Source organism: Eptatretus burgeri, chromosome 2 (genome assembly GCF_056783735.1).
Source record: "Eptatretus burgeri isolate ZD-2024b chromosome 2, Ebu_testis_v1, whole genome shotgun sequence".
NCBI classification, from domain to species: domain Eukaryota; kingdom Metazoa; phylum Chordata; class Myxini; order Myxiniformes; family Myxinidae; genus Eptatretus; species Eptatretus burgeri.
Window position 1 is genome coordinate 41,834,921 of NC_140962.1, and position 24,336 is coordinate 41,859,256.

At 42.4% G+C, this 24,336-nt stretch overlaps 1 protein-coding gene across 8 annotated transcripts in view; it reads left to right on the plus strand.

Moving 5' to 3' along the window:
• The window catches only part of ODAD2 (outer dynein arm docking complex subunit 2), an 88,767-nt gene extending 78,628 nt beyond the window's left edge, over positions 1–10,139 (plus strand). For 7 of the 8 annotated variants that reach the window (XM_085868714.1, XM_085868725.1, XM_085868703.1 and 4 more), the window contains 5 exons: positions 1,736–1,978; positions 4,244–4,358; positions 5,439–5,627; positions 6,655–6,876; positions 9,933–10,139. In XM_085868714.1, the coding sequence (XP_085724840.1) occupies positions 1,736–1,978; positions 4,244–4,358; positions 5,439–5,627; positions 6,655–6,876; positions 9,933–10,067 (904 nt within the window). In that variant the 3' untranslated portion in view covers positions 10,068–10,139. The remainder of the gene's footprint in view (positions 1–1,735; positions 1,979–4,243; positions 4,359–5,438; positions 5,628–6,654; positions 6,877–9,932) is intronic. The other variant, XM_085868760.1, reaches the window with a different exon arrangement.
• Positions 10,140–24,336: the final 14,197 nt, after the last annotated feature.

Consider the following 24,336-nt stretch of genomic DNA (forward strand, 5'->3'; position numbering starts at 1 on the left):
AAAAAGTTCCATCTTGGTTTCGTCATACCACAAAACGTTTTGCCACATGGCTTCAGAATCTCTGGAGTGTTTATTTTACTTTTTGCCTACCTCAAACGGGACTCAAGGTGGGCTTTTTTGAGTAATGGCTTCCTTTTTGCCACCCTACCGTACAGGCCAGACTTGTGGAGTGCTTGGGATATTGTTGTCACATGCAGACAGTGACCAGTCTTTGTCATAAAGGCCTGTATCTCTTTCAAAGTTGCCATAAACCTCTTGGTGGCCTCTCTGATCACTTTCCTCCTCACTTGGTTATCCAGTTTGGAGGGACGGCTTGATCTAGGCAGGGTCTTGGTGATACCATACGCCTTCCACTTCTAATGATTGTCTTGACTCTGCTCCAAGGAATATTCAAGGCCTTTTAAATATGTTTATACCCACCCTCTGTTCTGTGCCTTTCCACAACCTTATCCTGGAGGTCTTTTGAAAGCTCCTTTGTGCTCATGGTTGAGTTTTTGCTGTGAAATGCACTACCCAGCAGAGGAAACCTGCAGGAACAGCTGATTTTATTCTGAAATAATCAGAATCACTAGAATTTAACACAGATGGAGACCAATTAACTTGGTGTGTGATTTTGAAGTTGATTGGTTACACCTGAGCTAACTAACAATTGTTATTATAAGGGGGTTGGACACTTATGCAACCAAGATATTCTAGTTTTGTATTTTTATTAATTTTCTAAAATTGGTAGAAGTTTGTTTTTTAACTTGGAAGTTATGGGTTACGATGTGTGAATAAATTTGGAAAAAGTCCGATTTGATGCAATTGGCTTAATGGTTAAGGTGGCTGACTAAAGATATTAGGGTCTTGAGTTCAAGCCCTTTTTTTCCATTGAAATAGCACCAGGTGGGTTGACTCAGCCTGTCATCCTTCCAAGGTTGGCAAATTTAGTACTAGCTTACTGGTAACAGGGGCACTGCATCAGCAGCACATCTGTGCTTCCAGAAAAAAAATGATGCAACCAGCAGCCACAGACTGCAAAGAAAACAACAATGAAACAGAAGACCAAGAAGAAACCTGACGAAGTAAAGAGCAAAGATATAGTCATCAGGAGGAACCTGGATAGGATTCGGGTTTCAGCATCATTATCATCATCAATCATCATCATCATCATCATCATCATCATCATCATCATCATCAAATTATTCTCAATTTTTTGCAATTTCAAAAGGTCTCCGAAACTGTCTTTTCAAATTATATGACAGTCAACTATATCCCACCATTGTTGGATTTACGATTTGCAAAAATAAAAATTTGATAATTTTGAGTTGATTACTTAATTGCCTTAATTTATTTATTGATTCCAAAGTTAAGTAGAATGTGATGTATTCCAAACTGGGCAATTTTGTGTTGATGACTGTTGTCCATCTTCAATACGAGACTAGATAGAGACCACGTAACCTCTCAACATTAGGGCTGAGATTACAAGGATGTAAATATTGAGGAAAGGTCATTGTACTCATTAAATCAATGTATATTCAAATCCATGCAAATATCTTCAGAAATGTGCACTTACAGTCAATAGGGTGCCCAAGTGCTCAGCAAACCAGTCAGAATGAATGCATGAGAAAGCTGGTCTGATAATTGGATGTGAGGACGGCATTCTTACGGGTCATCCTTTTTTATTATAATGATCGTGGAGAAATTTTGTATCATAACAAATACTTGGTGGTGCCTGTTTTGATGTAATATGCAGATTTCGGGACCTGAAGGCTGTCGAAACTTTAGTGTCACTGCTCAACGATCAACCCGAGGAGATACAAGTGAATGTGGTTGGGGCACTCGGAGAGTGTGCCAAGGTTCCCGAGTGCCGTATCATAATTCGAAAGTGTGGTGGGATCCCACAACTTGTCTCACTACTCACTGGCACCAACCAAGCTTTGCTAATAAATGCATCAAATGCTGTGGGCGCGTGTGCTCTGGACCATGAAAGCATGGAGTGAGTTTTCAGCAATACCAATTTATTTATTTTTACATTCACCTCTCTTTTTATAACTACCTTTCTCTACAAGAAAACAGACATTGAAAAAGGCTATTCAGACAATCAAAGCTGGCTCATATCTACATTCACCCAATCTATCTGTCTTGTTGACATTCAAATAATGCATACTTTATTTTAACATTTGCATTCCAGTTTATTTAATCTTGCCAATTTAATTTATATTTTGGGAGAGTAAGAGCATGGCTCTTACTGATGCTTTCGAAAGAGACTGCTTTCCCATCTACAAACAAATCAATATCTTATATCTTTCAAAGATACATTGAAAGATGTCATAATATGTCATTGTGATTGTAGAGGAGACATCAGCTTCATCCCATGAAGTCAAACCGAAACGTCTTCCACATCCCATGGCAGTCTTGATTCCTGGCCACTTTAAGGATCGGTGGTCATAAAAACTCATTTAAAATTTTGAGAATATTTTGACTGGGGGGAATAAAGAAATTAATTTGGAACATTTAAGAAAATAATATCATGGAGACCAAATGGTGGCGACACAAAATATTCGTTTTTATGACGATCAAACCTTAAAATACAAGACAGTGCATAACGCTGCTAAACAATGGAATTTCCGCACAAAACGTATAAGACTGCATTTGGAAAGGAAGGGACTATTTAATGCGTTGCATTTCACCAGTTGGGAGGAAGGGGTGGTTGGGAGGAGGAGGAAAGGGGGGAAGGAGGGAGGGGGGAGGGGGTCAATTTCCAACACACATTCCCCAAAAGAGCAGCCAATCCATTACAATGGGAGAACGAGAGAGGAAAAAGTTGTTTTCTACATTTTCAGTTATCTATATATTACTAAAACTCTCATCTTGTATATATGTATGTATGTATGTTCCCGAAACACAGCCAAAACGGTACACGATAGCGCAAAAAATTTCGGCCCACCTTACTCACCATTCTCCTGCGGTATGCAGTATCAAGTTTCGTTAAAATCGGGCAACGAAAAAATTATTTAAAAATCAATTCGCGATTCAGTCAAGTACTCTTCGGGAGAATTTGATCAATGCAAACATCCTCAGTGGTATAGTTCGCTGGAGCTATCTTCTCTTTTTTTTTGGAAATGATTTTTTTTATCAACTGCTGTCACAACGGGAACCCAACGGGTTCACGGGTCATCTTGTAAATTATAATTCCCTCACTTGTATTTAGTTCTGTTGAAAATGATTTTTGATGCTATGCACAAATGTCGTACAGTATTGATACGCTATTGCTTTACAATGAGATAATGAATCAAGTGTTGTATTTTATTAAATGATGATGATAGATAAAAGCACACCTTAATGTTTCACTGCATTTAATGCAGATATTTAACACATACTGAGACATACACTGCATACACACCAATAGTCTATGAGGCTAAAAACACGTGTCCACTCTCCAGGAAAAAAAACAAAAACTAGAGGCATGTTATGTTTCCCCAGTAAAATATATTCGATGCTGTTTTCAGAATTTGTTGGTTCAAAAATTATCCACCCTTATTGATGAAATGAGCCTCATTATATATCTCCTTCCTTTCCGTGTCGAATTGTGTATCAAGGCCTGAAATTACTCTGCTTATCGTCAAATTATGTACTCGTATTGTATTTTGAAGGAAATGTGGTCATATAAATGAATCCTTTTTTATATCTTAGTACTGTACCGCACACCAACCATAATTTGGATCCATTCCCTGGTGCTTTCTGTCTTATCTTATTCATTTTCAACTCAAAATTCAAACATTAACACATCCCGTGATGAGTAACTCCCACCATCACGACTCCTTTTCACAGTCGATATTCTGATAATTCACCAACACATCCCATTTCGTCACACCAGAGTCGCACTTGTTTATACCTAAGTAGTGTGGGAAGTGGGGAATCTGAGTCAGTTACAAAAATTATTTCTGGTTTACTTGTCTCATTTACTTTGGTCAAAGCGTTAAGAAAACTGTGCGCTTTCATTTGTCATAAAAGGTTGGGGAGGGTCATTTTCTATGCCAGTGATGTTTTAATTCCTTCCCAGAGGTTAATTTAGAAATGTCTGAATGTATGCATGGGATGAGGATTTTAGTTGGATTCAGTATGATATAAATGGAGTTTGTATATAGAAGCTAAGTAAATGAATAGATTATGTTAATAGCGTAAGAAAATGACTAGTCAAACAGCCCCTTCATGTTTATATGTTTCTTTGTATCATATAAATTGTCTTTTTTTTTTGCAGAATTATTAATCATTTAGATGGTATCCGCTTCCTCTGGTCTTTACTCAAAAACCCAAATCCAGAGGTGAAATCCGTTGCAGCTTGGGCAATTTGCCCCTGTTTGGAGAACATTCAGGTCAGTGGGTTAAAATATCGGTCTTATTTCTGATTTTCCATCCATTTTAGTAGGGATGTCCCTGAGTGGAGCCTTTCTTCTTAAGATGGATTAATTTCAAGGATTGTTTAAAGAATGGGAAATTTGAGTTATCAGGCTCTAAAATAAGAAAGAGAAAGATGGTTCACGAGGATCCATGATGGAGTAAATGTATTACTGCCGGACCATGCTGTTCACAGATTCGCAATTCCCTTATTTTGAATGTCCCTTATTGACGAACAAGAAAAATACCAAACTTACAATACCAGAATAATGAAGTTTCTTTCACCTTAGTTAATTTTACATCTAATTATATTAACCATTGTTTCCAGAAGATATCAAGGTTCAATTGTTCTGGGTATCCCTAGTTTTGGTGTCTGTGTTAAGGTTTCTGCAAGTACAGAAATGTTGAAAACCCTTGTCATAGAGAACACGCAGGTGCTATACAGCTGCGTGGAAACAGGCGGTTGCTACTCAGTGTAACTAACTCGAATGCTGTTAAGTCACACCCAGCCAAAAGCCATGCAGTGGACTACACGGCATATGTTATTCAGTCATTGGAGCAAATGTAAAGTGAGCCATTAAGCTGAATGCATTGCTTCTATTCATCCAAACACCATTTGTCTTATGATATTCAAATTAATGGCATTGTTTAATGACACTGCCATTTGTCTTATCAAAATTTTGAAGTTTGACATGTAAAGTTTAGCAGCACCTTACTCTTATGTTCAAACCATGTTATATAAAATGGGGTGTTTGGTGCAAATGCAAACAAAAGTAGAATTTTAAGATATCTCTAACAAAGAGTGTAAAGCTTGCTCTGTTGATTTCAGCATTGATTACTCGTCACATATTACAGGACATCTAGCTTCTGCTTTGATTAAAGTTGCCTTCCTGGAAAAATGATCTCTTGGTAAAAAATTACGAACCCCCCGCTTTAAAACCAAAAAAAACCATACTAACTAAACACCATTCATAAACCTTGAGAGGGGAATGCTTTAAAAGAAGTAGAAAACATTTCACAACACTGGAATGACCTTGTATAGATGTCACTGAATGCAGGACGCAGGTGAGATGGTGTGTTCCTTCCTTGGAGGTCTGCGCCTCATTGTTCACCTCCTGACTTCTAATGATCGTGATGTTCTGGCCGCAGTATGTGCTGCTATTGCCATTATTGCCAAAGACCAGAAGAATCTGGCTGTAATGACAGACTTCAATGTTGTCCCATTGCTGACCAACCTCACCAACACTGTGAGTACCTCCCTTTCTAGATGATCCTTTTAGCTATAAACTGTGAGCCTATTGATAATTTTAAAAATTTTTATTCATATATTGTTTAAATAAAATATTTATCCTCTTATTTTATTTTATTTTATTTTATTTTATTTTATTTTATTTTTTCCTCGCACATTTGGCTTCGCATTCATGCTACAAGGAAAGTTAGATACAAGAAGATGGAATTTGGCCCAGCATGCCTCAACAGTATCCACACACCTTATATGAGCTTAACTCATTTATTTTATTTGTACTAACCATATTCTCACTCCTACTTTAATCGAACGTAACATCTAATGATCCACATCTCTCTTTATAAATGAACCGAGGAATGAGGGTTAGGTAACGAGAAAATCTACAGGATCTTTAGCATTCACAATTTAAATGTACACAGTACAGACATAAACATCCCCATTAGAGAAACCAATGTATTCCAAGAAGCAGTGTGTCCCAGTGGCAGTCATCGCAGTGGCAGTTTTGGTCGAATTTGATTTCTACTGAGGAGAAGAAATCCAGGAGCAGACCGCTCAGACACAAGCGCACAACCAACTAAGATATTCTGCCATTCTTCAGCCTACAAAGTCTGACCTTCCACAAAGGTTTCCCAGTCAAGTATACTAACCAAGTTTAAATTCTTCACTTTGCTTTTTCCAAAATCTGACTGGTACAGGAAGTTGTAGGACACATGAGATGAGTTTGAGTCCCCATATTTATTACATACACAAATACTGAAACGAGCGAGTAAGGGGGTTGGGTTTGGAAGTGTTAATGTGGCTAATAAAAATCATGTGGATCACGATGGGGGATGACATGAGGTTCACTGCCTGCTTCAAGTCCTCAAGGGGAGAGTGGGGAAGAACAGCCTCTGAAAGGCAGTTTACCTCCATAATAAGTAAATATGTGGCCCCTTTTTCAAAGGTCAGAAAGAAATAATTGCTGAGAGTGTAACCAAGAACAAATAATGACTTCAAAATTTGTCATTTGTCCAATTGATTACATGCAGACAGATGATCTTCTGCGTAAACACCTGGCTGACGCTATTGCATCGTGTTGCACCTGGGGTGACAACTGTTCAGCTTTTCGTCAGGCTAATGCAGTGGCTCCACTCGTGAAACACCTGCAGTCTTCCTGCCCAGATGTCAACCGTTCCACAGCACAAGCTCTCCACCAGCTTTCTAAGGACCCAGAGAACTGCTTAACAATGTACCAGGAAGGAGTTGTCAAAGTAAGTTATGGGCAGATTGGCGCTGCTGAAATATGAATGTCGATAACGTAAACAATAGATAAAGCAGAATAATTTATCTCAGGTCCCTTTCTAATTTGTGGGCCACTAAATATATTGTTACGGTTGTGGGGGTAGATTGAGGAATTTCATAGGAAAGTTAGGATTGAATAGAGTTGTTTAGTCCATGGATGTGTAGGGGACATCTCAATGTAATTAAGTAAGGAAACTGTGAGCTTAAGTGTTGCGTGTCACCACACAGGGGGTGGTGCGGTGTTAATTAGTTAGGGATTAAGGACAATTTTCCCCAGTATGTGATTGCCCCCTGTGACCTATTCCTACGTTTTTGCATTTACCAGCGAGCCAGGCGTGCTGAGTAGGCAAGGGCCCCATCTTCCCAGATTTTGTGTGAGCAAGCCATGCCCTGAGGTGGAACGGTTGTTCGGTGTGACGTCAGGAGAGATAGAGAAGTGAGGAGGTTGTTGGTTTGGTTGGTTCAGTTTGGGTGTAAGGGACGAACACAGTCGAGAGAGACCGTAGGGAGGAGATTGCCTGTAAGAAAAGGGCATTACGGCTGGCTTTCCTTCGACACATGACGCATGAAGGGCACGATTCTCATATTTGTGCTGAGGCGAATTGGCTTACTGAGCAAGACGCTGGCTATTGCCTCTTGGTTGGATCATGAGAGACGGACCCCGAAGCCTCGTGCATGTCTGTAAGGGTAATCGACGCACGAAGAAGCCGCACATGGTCTCTGAGCCCTGGTGTTGAATAACACCTCATAACGCTCATGAATTGCCCGATGTACATTTGTCCCACTACGAGAGAGCGGCTTGACGCCATTTTTTGGGCATGTCTACACATGCAGGACAAAGTGCCTCGATTCCAAGTTCCACAAAGACCATCTCTGGACCAAGTTAAGTGCCAGAATAAAGGAAGGAATTTCTTTTATTTTGTTTCCCCTTGTCTGTATTCAAGTGTGTGTGCGTGTCGAGGCGCCTCAATTTAGGTTTAATTTATCTCACAATTATTATTATATTTGAATTATTGTCTCTTTTTAATATTTGTCTATTTTCATTAAATCCCGTGGTTATTTTAAGTTGATGTGTCCGTGTATTTGTCATGGGGTTCGAGTATAATCCCTCCTGTGCATCCATCTGTGCCTCCGTCGCTCCACCAGTGCCGCGCCCTGCCCCTCCTAAGCGCGTTATAACCTCTGAGGATCTACGTGTTCGTCTCTAAAGGAAAACCGCTCGGCTATCCGGGCTTCCGGTGTTAATTACCCGTCAACCACAAATTGGGTCGGGGGTTTAACGTAACCGCGCAGCACCACGACAATATGTATATGCAGAATGATCCATAATTCCGTCCCTATTTAAATAAATACCACATTGTTAAATGTAAGTAAAACACCACAAATGTTTTTTTTTCCTGAAAGGCCATTTATTGCCCTTTTAATTTATAAAAAAAACGAATTTCAACACAACCTCTCGCATGCTCAGCAAATCTCTTCAACCATTCGACAACATTTTCATTCAACAGTGTAGTCTCGTGATCTCGCTATGCTATGTCTTCCTGGTCTTCTCACATCCATGACCAAACCAATTATTATAAGCTTTTGGTGACAGTTTTTAATCGTTTTTGGATCCAAAGTGGCATGGATTCCCATTTCTTGCCACAACCATCTTAAGACTGAAATTACAGACTGCCAAACCTCATAACGTGCAGCAATTCATGCTACTTGAGTAACAGTTAATCTCCATCATGGATCAACCTGAAAGATAATTTTTAAAATGATATTAATGACAATAATCAAGCTTTCAAACATTTTTTTTTTAATGCTCCACCTATAAAACAAGTTTTTCTATATTTTAAACAATCAAATATCACCCGTTGCTTCGCTGATGGCATTACTAGAGGGGGTGAGAAAAAGAGGGGGAGAGAGAGAGAGAGGGAGAGGGGTGGGGGAGAGATGAGCAAGGAGGGGTGGGGGAAGGGAAGACAGCATGAGGTGAGAGGAAGGGAAGGCAAATATGCGGTGGAGCATTAATTATGATTCACACTGTCTCATCAAAATTATTCTGCAGGGAATAACAGTGAAGATATTAACAAAATCATGTCTGAAATCCATTTTTTACTGGTCATACTATAAATACCGCCCAGAGACAAACACCACCAGGACAAGTGTGGAGACAAGCACTGCTTGGACACATCCGGAGACAAAACCTTCCGTTTTCTTCTGTGCAACCGCTTGGCCGATCAATGCAAAACTTTAAACATAGGAGGGATTCCCCATGGAGAATATTTGATTGCTCACTCTGACATCATAGGTCATATGGGAAATCATCATAGGTCATATGGCATCCATACTGGATTAAAGGAAAAAAATTTGGGCATCATTTTCTCTGAAACCGCTCAACAAAAAAAAATTGAAACTTCGTGTATGTAATCAACTCCCCCATGGGGCATCTTGGGTGATAATGCTGATGTTATTGGTGAAGTGGTTTTCCAGCCATAATTGGTTGAATTTAAATCCTTATCCAAAAATCTGAAGCTTCAAACATCTGATCTATGACCCGATGTGAGTGTAGAATTAAATTTATGACATTCATAACCTATACCAAGAAACTATGTGACATAGTAGTGTGCATGGATGATACGGGTGTATATATATATATATGTGTCATCGTAGCAGTGGGCCATAATGATGGCGTGTTCAGTTGAATGCACGAGGTGAAATTATGCGCTCTACAAGTGCCGTTCTTGTTCGTTATGAAAAACGTTCGAGGATAAAAGAGTATGCCTTTTAAACGCTTACGACTTCACTCTGTAGTCGTTTTTAAGTGTATTGTTTTGTACACATTTGAATGGGGAGCCATTTTTCCCCATGCCATCCTTACATATGGAGTACTACCGTACTCCATGGTACAGTATGTATGAAATAAGTATGCTTCTGCTTTTAGAGATTTCCAGGATGATTAAATCAGCATGTGGTATGCAGAGAACGAATGCAATTATGAACAGTGTTCTTAATAATGTTGTACGGTTCATCCTGGCAGCTGCTGATCATAATGATGGGGTCTGATGACAGGGCCCTGCAACTTGCTGCTGCCAACTGCGTCCGAAACATCCGCCTGTTGGCACTTGCGTATGACAAACAGAAATACAAACGTGTTTTAAAGTTAAACCATTGACAGATGAAGTAGAATGGCTTTCTTACATTTTGTTCATTGCTGTTTCTTTTGCTATTAAAAATTCATGTGACATTTTGCTTTAAAAATTTTTTTTTTGAAATTTCATTTTATTCCTATTTGTTGCTTTTGTTTTTTTTTTTTTCCAACCACATCTTTTTTTCCCAGACTGACACTTCCTATGATGCTTACTTGATCTTTCAAGTTTCTAACTTTAAAAAATGCTCAATAAATGTTCCGCATATTCTACGTAGAAATATAATAACTTATTATGTCTGCACAAATATTATTCTGTCCAAATATAATAAATACACATTCTCACAATATATTGGGTACGCAACATCAAATATGTGACTTGACAGTAAATAAACTTCTATAAAGGAGTTTTATACAAAGCACAGGGAGTTTTTGTACAGGGTGGTCCAAAATCATGTGCAACTTGTTATTTAACGACTAAATGCAAAACCTGCCAAAGGCTGTAGGAGCTCCTTGTGGGCCAACGGCCATCCATATCTGGTGCGAACTGCATCGATGGATGTCCTCCTGCAATTGATTGGTGGTAGAATTTGCACTCCGGCCACCATAAAACACTTCACTCTGCAAAACACACTGTTGTGTGTGTCGGGGTGGTGCTGAGGTGTTGTCCACCAGACGGCAGTCACCTCGGGTGAACGTGAGGCGGTCCCTTTGGGTGGGTGACTGGAATATCCTAGCCCTAAAAGATGGGGATGGGCCAAGTGTCTGCCTGAGAGATGGCCAGACGGAGGCCCCTGGTATACCGGTGGAAAGTGGACACAGCGATGCGCTGTGGCGCATGCTCCCAATGTATGTATGTATGTATGTGTTGTTATTTAACTACAATATTTGTATTGGTTGATTTTGTTTGTTTGTTTAATAATACACAGGATTAGTTATTAATTTGTTCATTAGAGTGAAAAAATGCTTCAACAATCAATGAGCGATACTATTATTAGTTGAAGTGCTCAATCCAAGCACCGCGCTTCTAGATGACAGCTGCCACACAGCCACTGAAGTAGTCGATTTATTTTGCTGAGAACTGGAGTTGGTGTACATCTGATTTCGCACCTTAAGTTATTTTTAAACTCCTGCAGCTTGTGTGGGTCGTTTTTCTAGCCTTTAGATTTGAAGGACCCACATACTGTAAGTAGCAGTCGGGAGGAAACAGATCCGGGGTGTAGAGAGGTCATGGGTTGTCGTCCGTCAAAAAAATTCAAACCTCTCCCTCGTATTTCTTTCAGTCTGGTGCTGCAAGTAACCATCTTGAATGTATACAGTTTCAGATCGTAATGTATGATTCTGTCAACAGTCGTGTGAGAATTTTCCACCAGCTGTGCAAGTTGGTACGCCAACCTTTTTGGAGAAGCCTGTAAAGCTTCTCTTGTAGACTTTATGTTGTTGGGTGTTCTCACCAAAGGTTTTCAACCACTGTGTCCTTTAATTTGGGCTTTCACACTTTCAGTGTTTCTCAACTTTTCAACAATATGCTGAATGGTTTTGTGTTGTTGAATTCTTGCATTTGGATCGATCCGGCAAAATTCCCTTTGTGTGGAAACTTGTGTCTTTGTCACACCAAAAAAAAATCTACAATGAGTGTACACTGGCAATTGTCTTGTTTGACATGGTTGAAACTTCCATGAAAAAACTTCAAACCATGTTCTTTAGGGAACTTGAAAATAAAAAAATGAGGATCACATTCGTAAAATTATGACAGCTGTTTCCAAAGTTGCACATCATTTTGGACCACCCTGTATATAAAAAAAAAAGATCAGGTGGTGTGCTTTCCAGAATGAGTTAGAGTAATTGATATTGATGCAGAAAAGGTGATTGGCTTAACATCGGGCCGTGGCAGGAGGACATTTATACTCTTATATGCAGTAACAAATAAGGTAGTAACGTTTACTCTGAGGGGTTGAAATATGGTGAAGTGATGGACCCATAGACTCGGCATCATCGCGGAAGATTCCAAACATCTTGAAGACCTTGGTTTCCACGGCATCAAGCTGAGCAATATGTGAGGTAGGGCAGCCATCCCAGAGGGGAGTGCAGTATTCCATCAAGCTGCAGATGAAGGCCTTGTAGGTGAATTCGAGTTCAGGTGTGCCAAGGAAGGACTTTGTACGATGCTCAGTCGGCGGCTGGCTTTGAAAGCCAGCTTTGAAATGTGATTTGCCGAAGAAAGATCATGGCTGATAGTGAGACCTAGGACTTTGAATGACTGAACTCCCACAATAGGATTGTTAAGAAAGTATATTGGGGGAGAGGGGTGTGGGGGGGTGTGGGGGGGAGGGGTTGCCAGACGTTCCTTTCAGAGAGAGATAGTGAGAGTGTGACATTTGTCAGGCTTGAAAGACATTCCAAGTGATGGACCATCTTGTGATTTTGTCGAGATCTGAATTGAGTAAAGAGGCTGCAGCCTGCTTGTCTGAAGGATGAGGGATGTCACAACAGTGGGTGGAGTCATCAGCAAATATATCAAAATGATTTTTCAGTCAGAGAGATCATTTATGAAGATTAGGAATAGGAGTGTGCCCAGAACACTGCCTTGGGCCACTCCAACCTTGACAGGGAAAGGAGGTGAAGGGATACCGTTGAGACCGCACATTGGCTATGAGTGTAGCGGAAGTCAATAAGCCATGTGTGGAGTTGGCCTCGGATGCCATAGGCAGAGAGTTTGGAGGGTAACGCAGGATGCCATATTGTATAAATAGCACAAGATATCTCCAGAGAGATGCCCCTGAATTCATGTCTGATATTGAGGGACCTCCATCCATTGTTGGGTGAGGAAAAGTAGCATGTCCAAGGTGGAGTCACTTGATCTGAATCCAAATTTGTGATCTAAGATGAGGTTGTTGGAGAAAAGGAAAGATTTCATATGACCAACGATGATGAATTACATGACCTTGCTGATGACTGTTCGTAAGCTGATAAGTCTGTAATTAAGGGGATCAGTTTTTGCACCATTTTTATGTAATGCAGTGATGATGGCTGATTTCCAAGAAAATAGAAGATGACCAGCGGCAAATGACGGGATTAAAAGGGGAGAGTGAGGACGTGAAAGAGCAACAGAGCAGGATTTTAGGACAAGTGAGCTGATGCCATCCGGTCCAGTTGCAGAGTCAGAGTCGAGTGTTGAAAGAACCTTCTCCAGCTTCTCAGGTGCAAAAGACAGAGTCCAGGAACAGTTGGGTGTGACAGGGAAGGATGGGTTCTGAGAATGAGGGGTTGGGGACACAATATTTGGAAGCAAACACAGAATTGAGGCATTCAGCCTTCTCATGAGCACTTAGCCGTGGTGCCATGTGAACAGAGGGAAGGGATGGAAAGGGAGTATACACCAGAGAGAGACTTAGCAAGGCACCACCAGGTTTTAGAGGAGGGAGTCAAGTTTAAAAGTTAATTATTGATGTTTTCTGGCTCTCCTGAGTGTGGGTACACACTTGTTGCAGACATTTTGGAATGCACAGAAATTGGCTTCGGTCAGATTAGCCTTCCAGGAAGAGAATGCAAGTTGTTTTTAAGAGCAATTTCCTCACCACAGGATTCAGTGTACCAGGGGTGGGAAGAAGGGTAGGATAATTAAAGACAAGATGGGATGAGTCTATGCATGAGAGAGAGAGCAGGTTTCTGTGGAAAGACTTCCCAGGCTGAGTTAACATCAGGGACAGCATATATGGGAGACCAGTCCTGAAGAGAGATGGCTGCTTGCAGTCCTTACCAATCTGTCTGAGTGAACTACCAGACTTGCCGGCATTGAGGCAGCTCTCTGAGAATAGCCAGAGATGTTGACTTTGACAAGCACATGATCAGATGAACCAATTAGAACAGAGGAGGACCATTAACATTTGTGGGAAAGTGAATCATCACCAAGTCCAGAAAGGAGGATTTGCCATTGGAAGAAATCCGGGTGGGAAAGTTTACAGATTGAGTCAGTCCCATTGAGTCACAGAAGTGCTTTGCTGAAGTACCATGCCTGGTGAGAGAGGTAACAACACCCAACCAGTTTGCATTGTAACAATTGAAATCACCACATATGAGGAAGAGAGAGCTGGGATGGGTGGTTAAAAGTTTGTCGATGTTGTCTTTGAGAGAGATGTAGATGGAGTCATTATTGATAGGAGGACGGTCCAAAACATAAATGAACAAGAGGTGTGAGTGGAGGGAAAGTCGCAGCCAGAGATACTCTGGGGAAATTGGAGGTGTAAGATCAGTACATGGACAGTGAGGAATTACGTTATTGATGTAAAGTGCAACTCTGCCGCCGGGGCATTGTTCATGCCTATCAAATGAGAGGAGACATTAACCAGGTGGAGGCACGAAGGTGTCAGGGACATCCTTTTGGAGAAAGGATTCTGTTCAACAAATGATGTCTGTTTTATGACCAGTGGCTTGGATTGAGAGTTTATGAGGGTGAGGTGAGGGGGAAGGTTTGGGTGTGAGTGAAGGTGTGTGTGTGTGTGTGTGTGTGTGTGTGTGTGTGTGTGTGTGTGTGTGTGTGTGTGTGTGTGTGTGTGTTTAAATATAGAACCAGAAGCAGAAGGAAATTAAAGTATAAATGTGAATCGTGATGGAGTGAAAAGTAAAAAAATATTTTTTTGATTTCTTTGAAGTGAAAAAAGGTAATAGGGCTTTCTTCTTCTTCTTCTTCTTCTTCTTCTTCTTCCTCTTCTTCTTCTTCTTCTTCTTCTTCTTCTTCTTCTTCTTCTTCTTCTTCTTCTTCTTCTTCCTCTTCTTCCTCTTCCTCTTCCTCTTCCTCTTCTTCCTCTTCCTCTTCCTCTTCCTCTTCCTCTTCTTCCTCTTCCTCTTCCTCTTCCTCTTCTTCTTCTTCTTCTTCTTCCTCTTCTTCTTCTTCCTCCTCTTCTTCCTCTTCTTCTTCTTCCTCTTCTTCCTCCTCCTCTTCTTCTTCCTCCTCTTCTTCTTCCTCCTCTTCTTCTTCCTCCTCTTCTTCTTCCTCTTCTTCTCGTGTATGGTAGCTTGGATACCAGGAAGCTATCATTTTGTTGGGGTGTGGCTGCGCTGTTGATGCTGTGCTCCTCTACCAGTAGACTGGTACTCATTTTGCCAACCTCAGAAAATGACAAGCTGAGTTAATCCCACCAGCAGCCAACGGGACTCAAACTCAGGATCCTATGACCCCAAGCCAGCCACATGAACCACTAAGCCAACACCAGGCTAGGATTATATTGAGGCTGTCAAAGCAAATACCTGTGAAGAAGGCAACAAAATGAGAAACAGAGCCAAAGAATTTTCACACTTTCTATCTGAGGATAGACTGTCTCAGGCCTTGAATAATACGAAACGAGATGAATAGCAAAACAACAAACAAATTTCAATGAAATATTGCACAAGATACAACAACAATACCTAGATAAAACACAACGCAAAAAACACGACATATCCGGTTCAGAAATCTCAAGCTTTAGTGAGGTGGAAGCGGAGAGCTCAGATTTTCACCAGCACATGCAAAAACCCCCAAACCGGAAGCCTCAAATTCTTCCAAGAACAGCAAGAGGAACATAATTTGTGAGCAGAGGAATAGGAATAAACTATTAACTTGTGGTTAGAAAAAGGGTGCATGCAGCAAGGTTTTGCATTTCGAAACAATGGGAAACATTTCTGGGTTCAAAAGGGGAGCTCTCAGAAGAATTGGTGGGGCCAAAACTAGCGATGTGAAATCAGATTTGCAGTGTGGATTTTTTGAAGGGATAAAGGCTTTTTCTGCTGGAGGAGGGAAGAAAGGCCACAAAGTGACAGGAAGAGGAGATATAAAAGTATTCAATACCAATGCTAGAGGTTTCTATAAAATGGAGCTTCAAACTATGGAAGGCATTTCACCACACACACACACACACACACACACACACACACACACACACACACACACACACACACACACACACACACACACACACACACACACACACACACACACACACACACACACACACACACACACACACACACCTATAGTAGGCATTGTGATGATAGTTGCAGTAAGTAAAACTTGGTTTAATGCAGAGAATAATTGGAAAACAACATTAGGTAGTTAAGGCCCGGTCACACCTTGACGTTTTAGCCAACGTATGCCGATTTTTGATTTTTTTTTTCTAAAACGCTGGCATACGTTGAATACGTTATGGGTAAGTTTTGATAACATTGAGAGCACGCTGAAAAACACTGCCATACGTCATTGTACGCTGGCTTTAAACGTTGTACTTTTTGGTTGTCCTCAAATTTTTTCATGCTTGAAATTTCACGACGTATGCTGGCGTATGACTCACACGTTCCGCTACGCTGGCCACAAGTTGTATGCACGGTCTGCGATCGTTGACAGACGTCAACACATGCTACTTGTAAGTTAATCATAAGTTGAGACACGCCGAGGTAATGTTTAGCGTACCCGAAACTTATTTCTAACCTACGATTAATGTGTTGTTGGCACGTTACGCGATCGTTGCCACACATCGACAGACATTACTTTTAAGTTACTCATAGGCTGAAAGACGTCGGTATAATGGATCGTCCTTGCGTCAGCGTCCACGGCCACGGCCAGGACACTTATTTGCAGCATTCTTCAAACTTTTCTTCGGCATGACGAGGATGTTCACACTTCGATGTCTCGCTTGGCTATGATTCCAATTGTCCATCGGCAGCGTCTATTTAAAATAGTCGAGTTTGAGCGTTTTAACACGTTCAGAAGAAACGCTTCAAATTTCAAAACCCCAGCGTCAAAAAACAGGCGAGTGACAGCAATTTAAATCGTTCATTGTAAACAATGAAAATAGCAGAGTGGTACCGTTTAAAAGTCGTTGAGTGTAAAAAAAATCCAATTGTTGAGCGCAAGCGTCTACTTTCAATAGTGGAGATGCAGCCATTTAAATCATTGAGTGGCAGCCGATGAACCTACCCGTGGACACGCGGATGCAAGGACGATCCATCATAACCCACACCCTCCCCCTCACACTCACCTACGACTGCCAACATGAACAAACTACTACTAATACTAATACTAATACTAATACTAATACTGTTACTGATACTGTTACTGCTGACATGGACATCGACTCAAAAAGGACTCGAAAACACTGTTGGGTTCCCCTTTTATGAACACCATTTTTATATACCAATTCCCAAAACCGCTGGGAACACGTCTTTATATGGCAGTTGTAAGCTAGAAACATTCATTTTTTTTTGTCGACCGGAAGACGTCATTGGAATACGTCTACATACGTCGATGTGTGTTAGGACTACGTAAAGAATTGGTTCAAAGCACGTCAAACATAAGTTAGAAATAAGTTTCGCGTAAAAAAGACATTACCGCGACGTGTTTCGACTTATGAGTAGCTTATAAGTAGCCTTTGTGGACGTGTGTAAGCGTCCACATATCGTGTGTAAAACCTATCCCCATCGCATGCGGAATGTGTGTCATACGCCGAGTACGTCGTAAAATTTTGAACATGTTTAAAATTTCTTGACGTACTCTACTTACTACGACGTATGATAGCATACTTTAGCGTTGTACTCACGTATACCAAACTTACTCATACCGTATTTGACGTGCCCCCAACGTTTTAGACACATTTTTCTTAGGTCGGCATACGCTGGCAAGATCGCCAAGGTGTGACCGCGATGTTGACACTTCCATTTCTACGGCAGTTATGATTCGAATCGTTGTGCGTCAGCCTTTTAATAGGCTACGTCACGACATCGTCGGCGATGCGTGCAACGCGCTATGCCTAAGTTAGACTATCGTTGGGCATCGGTTGTGTAGGCTGACAACAGGTTCAGCATTCGTTGGTATAAGTTATCTATAACACAACGAAACGTTCTGTGTCCATTACTAATATGTTATGCATACGACCAACTCGTTATGAATACGTCCGTCCGAATCTTTAAAAAAAAAACATCCAAAGTTCAACGTAAGCCAGCGTTTTACATACATTTTAATACGTTGCCATCGCTGGCTAAAACGTCAAGGTGTGACCGGGCCTTTACATTTTGTATAGTTGTGAAAGGAAGGAGAGAAATTTAGGATGGGGTGTACCAATCTGAGTAAAAGATAGGATTGTTTCATTTGAAATGCTTTCTATTACATAAGGAAATGATGCGCAGTAGTCTGTTTATATGAAGATTACAGACAGTGAGGTTAATGAGGTACTCAGGATGCTGATGCAGTGCTTCTGGAGTACCAGAAGCTACCTGGAATAGTAAACTTAAAGGTAGAATGAGAAAGACATGTGAAAAGGGAGATTCGTGATGATTAAAGTTATTTGTAGTTTTACCAGGTGTAAGTTGTGTTCTCGAATAGGTGGAAGGTAGAGCAAAGGGAGGATTTATATATTTAGCCCAGAATTGCTGCGAAAGCCAGTTTTTGAAGATCCCAACCCCTCAAATCTTGTACCTCCCCCTGCCCACCCCCTTCTTCATCACACCTCCACCAAGTCTCATCCTCCCCCTCTTCCCACCGCCCTCCTGCACCTTGGCCATGCCTGCTCTCATTGTCTCCCCTCGCTCTCAAAGCAACCTTCACATTCTTCCCCCTCCAAGCTTCCCTTTCAGCTTTCTGAAAAACTCCCTCCTCACCCCTTCTCCCTCCAATCTTCCCCCACTCCCCCTTTCCAAAGTTGCCCCCCATCACAACCACAAAGGTGCCTCCTTCCTCCACCTCTCTCTTCCATCTCATCACTCCACATCTTCCAATCTTTAACTGCTCTCTGCCCCCTCTCTTTTTACTCTCCACTGTACCTCAAACCATCACCACAAAGCCTTTTCTCCTCCTCATCCTACCCTCTCCCCGAGCTCTTCTGCAACCCCCCACACTCTTTCAACAACTCTCCTTACCTCAAGCCCTCCTCCCTCGTCATACCCCCCCCTCCCCTGCACCCAAAACCTCCTCCCTTCCCTCTACCTTAACAGTGTGGACCTCAAACATCTGGGGCCCCTCTTCCTTAACAGTGTGGACCTCAAACATCTGGGGTCCCTCTTCCTTAACAGTGTGGACCTCAAATATCTGGGGTCCCTCTACCTTAACAGTGTGGACCTCAAACATCTGGGGCCTACGCTCAAACCTGACAGATCTTTCCATACAGGTTGCTACTGATAAACCAGACATAATCTGCTTAACAGAAACATTCCTCCTTCAAGACATCTCTGACTCCCAAGTATCTCTCCCTGGTTACTCCAACCTCTGGTATGACAGACCTGAGCCTCGTCCTGGCGGCGGAGTTGCTCTCTTCATCAAAGACTCCATTTCTCACTCACCATGCACTGCCCTCTCCCCCACGCCCCCAGAAAAACCTCTGGCTACGGCTTCCCCTCCACTCCCACCTCATGTGTATATGTGAGTTTTACCATCCACCAAACAGTTATGACTCCATTTACATGTCACTCACCGAAAACATGGACCCACTTCTATCCTCTCATCCCATCTCTCTTCCTCATATGTGGTGACCAACTGTCATCATGCCAGTTGGCTAGGTGTGGGTACCTCTCTCACCTGCCATGGCACTTCAGCAAAAAACTTCTATGACTCATTGGAACTGACACAATCTCTCAACTTCCTGAGCCAGATCTCAACCAACAACACGACATCTTTTCTGGATCTTATTTTGACCAATTTCCCTGAAAATATCTGCTGTTCTTCCTTTGCTCCAATCAGTTTATCTGACCATGTGCTTGTCAAAGTAGACGTCTCTCTGGCTATAATTAGAGAACCACCTCAGTGCAGTATGAGTCTGGCATTTCACTCAGGCCGACTGGCGGGGACTTCAAGCAGCCATCAAACTTCTAGACTTGTCTCCCATCTCTATTTCCTCCGACATCAGCTTGTTCTGGGAATTCTTTCAAAGAATATATCTCTCTCTCTCTCTCTCTCTCTCTCTCTCTCTCTCTCTCTCTCTCTCTCTCTCTCTCTCTCTCTCTCTCTCTCTCTTTCTCTCTTTCTCTCTTTCTCTCTTTCTCTCTTTCTCTCTTTCTCTCTTTCTCTCTTTCTCTCTTTCTCTCTTTCTCTCTTTCTCTCTTTCTCTCTTTCTCTCTTTCTCTCTTTCTCTCTTTCTCTCTTTCTCTCGTCTTTGGTTGTCCTACCCTCCTCCTGCCCATGGTTCACTGAAGCTTGTGGCGAGGCAGTTGTCCTGCAACAATTTGCCTTCACCTCATATAAGACTAATCCAACTGAGGGTAATCTCAGTTCCTTCCACAAAGCTCGGAAGAAGTGTGTATCTACCCTCAGAAGAGCCAGAAAACAACATTTTTCTAATCTCAAGTCTGAACTCTCAAATCTGTCTCCCTCCTCCAAATCCTGATGGTGTCTAGTTAAGTCTGTTTCTGTTGTATGTTCCCCCTCCATCTGCTCCCTTACCTCAAATGGCTGCACAGCTGACACTGCACATGCAAATGCTGAATGCCTTAAACTCCGAAATCTGTTTGCTTCGAATCTTAAACTGTTTGCTTCGAAATCTTGTGTCCCAAACCCATCGCTTTCTATACCCTCCTTCCCCAGCTGTTCCTGGACTCATGTCCTTTTCTCCTGACAAAGTGGAGAGCTTGCTGTCGAACCTCGACTGAGATTCTGCAACCCATCCAGACGGCATCAGCCCTCGTGTCGTAAAAACCTGCTCTGCTGCTCTTGCTCACCTTCTCTCTGTTCTATTCACCCTCTCATTTGCTCACGGTCATCTGCCATCTGCTTGGAAATCAGAAAACATTACCACTCTTCATAAAAATGGTGCAAAAACAGATGCCTGCAGCTACAGACCAATCGGCCTTCTCCCAATCATCAGCAGGGTTATGGAATCCATCATCGCTTCTGATATTAAATCCTTCCTCTTTTCCAATGGCTTGATTTCTGATCTACAATTTGGATTCAGACTCGGTCACTCCATCCAGGACATGCTGCTTCTGTCCTCCCAATAATGGATGGAGGTACTCAATGCCAGACATGAAATCAGAGCCATATCCCTGGACATGTCGCGTGCTTTCGATACGATCTGGCACCCTTCCCTGCTCAACAAACTCTCTTCCTATGGTATCCAAGGCCTTCTCCACTCATGGCTCGCAGACTTCCTCTCCTGTTGCAGCCAAAGTGTGGCCCGAAATGGAGTTCTCTCATCCCCTCTTCCTGTCCAGGCTGGAGTTCCTCAAGGTAGTGTTCTGGGCCCTGTTCTTTTTTTTGGTTTTCATCAATGATCTCTCTGACTCTCTGGAACATCCTCTTCATCTCTTTGCTGATGACTCCACCCTTTGTCGTACCATCTGTCATCCCTAAAATCGGCAAGCAGCAGCCTCTTCACTCTGCAGATCTGGATAGAATCACAAGATGATTCAACACGTGGAACATATCTTTCAATCCTGACAAATCTCACACTCTCAATATATCTCTCTGAAATGACTGTCTGGAACCCCCCCTCCCCCCATCTACTTTCTCAACAATCCTCTTGAATAAGTCCTTTCATTCAAACTTCTGGGTCTCACTTTCTGCCATGATCTTTCCTTGGAAAGTCACATTTCCGAGCTGGCCTCCAAAGCCAGTCACTGACTGGTCATCCTCCTTCATGCAAAGTCCTTCCTTGGCACACCTGAGCTCCTGACCACATACAAAGTTTTCGTCCACAGCCTGATGGAGTACTGCTCTCTCCTCCGGGCTGGTGCTCCCACCTCTCACCTTTCTCGGCTTCACGCTGTGGAAACCAAGGCATTTAGGATCATTGGTATATCCCGCGATGATGCTGAGTCTTTGGGTCTCTCACCGCAGGCAGGTAGGTGGTCTTTGTGTCTTCTGCCGTCTCCTCTCCGGCCTGCCCCCCGCTGCTCTGTCTGAGATATTCCCCCCTCCCCCCCATATTTCCACAGGGCGCTCAATATCTGCCAGCAACCCCCTTCTGGTAAAACTACCAAAATCAAGAATCACTGCTCACCTTCACTCTTTCATTCCTCTTTTTCCCACCTTTGAAATAAACTCCAACACTCTCTTCAATCCCACTCTTCCCTCCAGGCCTTCAAAACTGCTGTTCACAACCATCTCTTATCTTCCCCTCTCCAAAACCATAATCTTTTCTACCCCCGCTAATCTACCCCAAACGCATCTCCTTTAAATTCCCTGCTTTCCCTCCTGAAAGTCCCTGTCGTGTAAGGACCTGAAAGTCTCTGTAGTGTCCATCTTGGTTTCCCTGTGTACCCCGCCCATTCCCTCTCCCTCCCACAGATCTCCTCATGTTTCTGTTCCCCACTATTTTTTCTTTCCCTCTCCCGTCCCTCTTGTCTCCTGCTCCCTTTGTTGTATGTTCTGTGTGTTAGCTCTCATACGAGCCTCGACAGTTTATACCAAAAAAATCATATTGGGAGAGTTGCGTGGGGGAGGCGACAGACAATTTTGGACCTATTTTGGGGTAAATCTCCCTGGAGGATGAAGATGGTGGAGGTAGTGGAACATAAACAGAATATTGTTCACATCATACTGCAGGCAGCGACCTTGTGTATCCTTTTGGCTTTCACACGCACTACAGGATCGGATTGCGCATTCTCTTGAATCTTTGTCAGTACCTTCCTCTTTCGCATGCAGCATAGGCTGTGGCTGGCATCATTTGCTGGGGGCACAGCTGTGCTGCTGACGCAGTGGCATCTGCAGGTTTTAGCAGGAAGTTGTCATTTGTTCAGGGTACCAGTGATAGCTCACGTACTCTTTGTGAAGGATACCGTGAGATCTTTAACATTCAGCAACTAATGTCAGCAGACGGGACACTCAGTTGAACGTCCATCCGAGAGACGACGCACACACGGATGAATCGTCCTGCCTGAGAAACACCGGGATGACAACTTATAGCTGGGCCAAGATTCGAACCCAGGCGAGACAGCTCAGAGACGACTTTGTGTACATCAATGATATCCTGTCAGGCTTGGCAAGACTTGAGATGAGAGGAAGAGTAAGGGATATTTCAGGAAAATTAGATTTTAGAAGGCCAGACTTTGAAGGTTAGGAGGAGAGAGAGTTATTTGAAATATATCGGGCCAGGCTAACAAAAGGGCTATCTCGATACATCAGAGAAATGGTCAACCTTTAAATAACAAATGAGCAGAGTGTAAATATATACAGTATATTCCAGTCAAGAGTAAATAAAGGATCAGGAAAAGACCAGGGTGGTTGAACAGGGAATTGTATTTGGGATAAATGGAAGGCATTTACTCGGTTTGAATAACCAGACTGGAAGCATATTGCCATCGATGTAGGAGAAAACTGATCTGATCTGATCATCATCTTCTTCTACTACCACTACCACTACTACTACTACTACCACTACTACTACCACTACTACCTCAGTTATTTTCACTTTCTCGTGGGGTTTGCCAGGGAAATATTTGAGCCCGTTGTTCAGGAACTGACTCGTGAAGCCTGATATTTGAACGAAGGTGAAAGGTGGCATGAGTTTAGAATTTGCTCAGGGTACCAGTGATAACTTGTCTAATCTTCATGAAAACCAGCAGAGGATCTTCCATGTCCATCATCTTCTTTTTCTTCTCTCATATGAACCATAGATAGCGTCGGCAATTTATAAAAAAAATAAATTTTAGATGATCTACAGCTCATAGTAGCTCTCTCTCTCTCTCGCTCTCGCTCTCGCTCTCGCTCTCGCTCTCGCTCTCGCTCTCGCTCTCGCTCTCGCTCTCTCTGTCTCTGTCTCTGTCTCTGTCTCTGTCTCTGTCTCTGTCTCTCTCTCTCTCTCTCTCTCTCTCTCTCTCTCTCTCTCTCTCTCTCTCTCTCTCTCTCTCTCTGTCTCTCTCTCTGTCTCTGTCTCTGTCTCTGTCTCTGTCTCTGTCTCTGTCTCTGTCTCTGTCTCTTTCTCTTTGTCTCTCTCCCTCTTTCTCTCTCTGTCTCTGTCTCTGTCTCTCTCTTTCTCTTTCTCTTTGTCTCTCTCCCTCTTTCTCTTTCTCTCTGTCTCTCTCTCTGTCTCTGTCTCTGTCTCTGTCTCTCTCTGTCTCTGTCTCTGTCTGTCTGTCTCTCTCTTTCTCTTTCTCTTTGTCTCTCTGTCTCTGTCTCTCTCTCTCTCTCTCTGTCTCTTTGTCTCTCTCCCTCTTTCTCTTTGTCTCTGTCTCCACACACACACACACACACACACACACACACACACACACACACACACACACACACACACACACACACACACACACTACAGTTATATGAAACAAAGTGCCATTGTAACTCTAAATCCAAGTTTGAGAGCCAATTAATGGCTTCATCAGAAATATTTTGTATCTCTTTGAA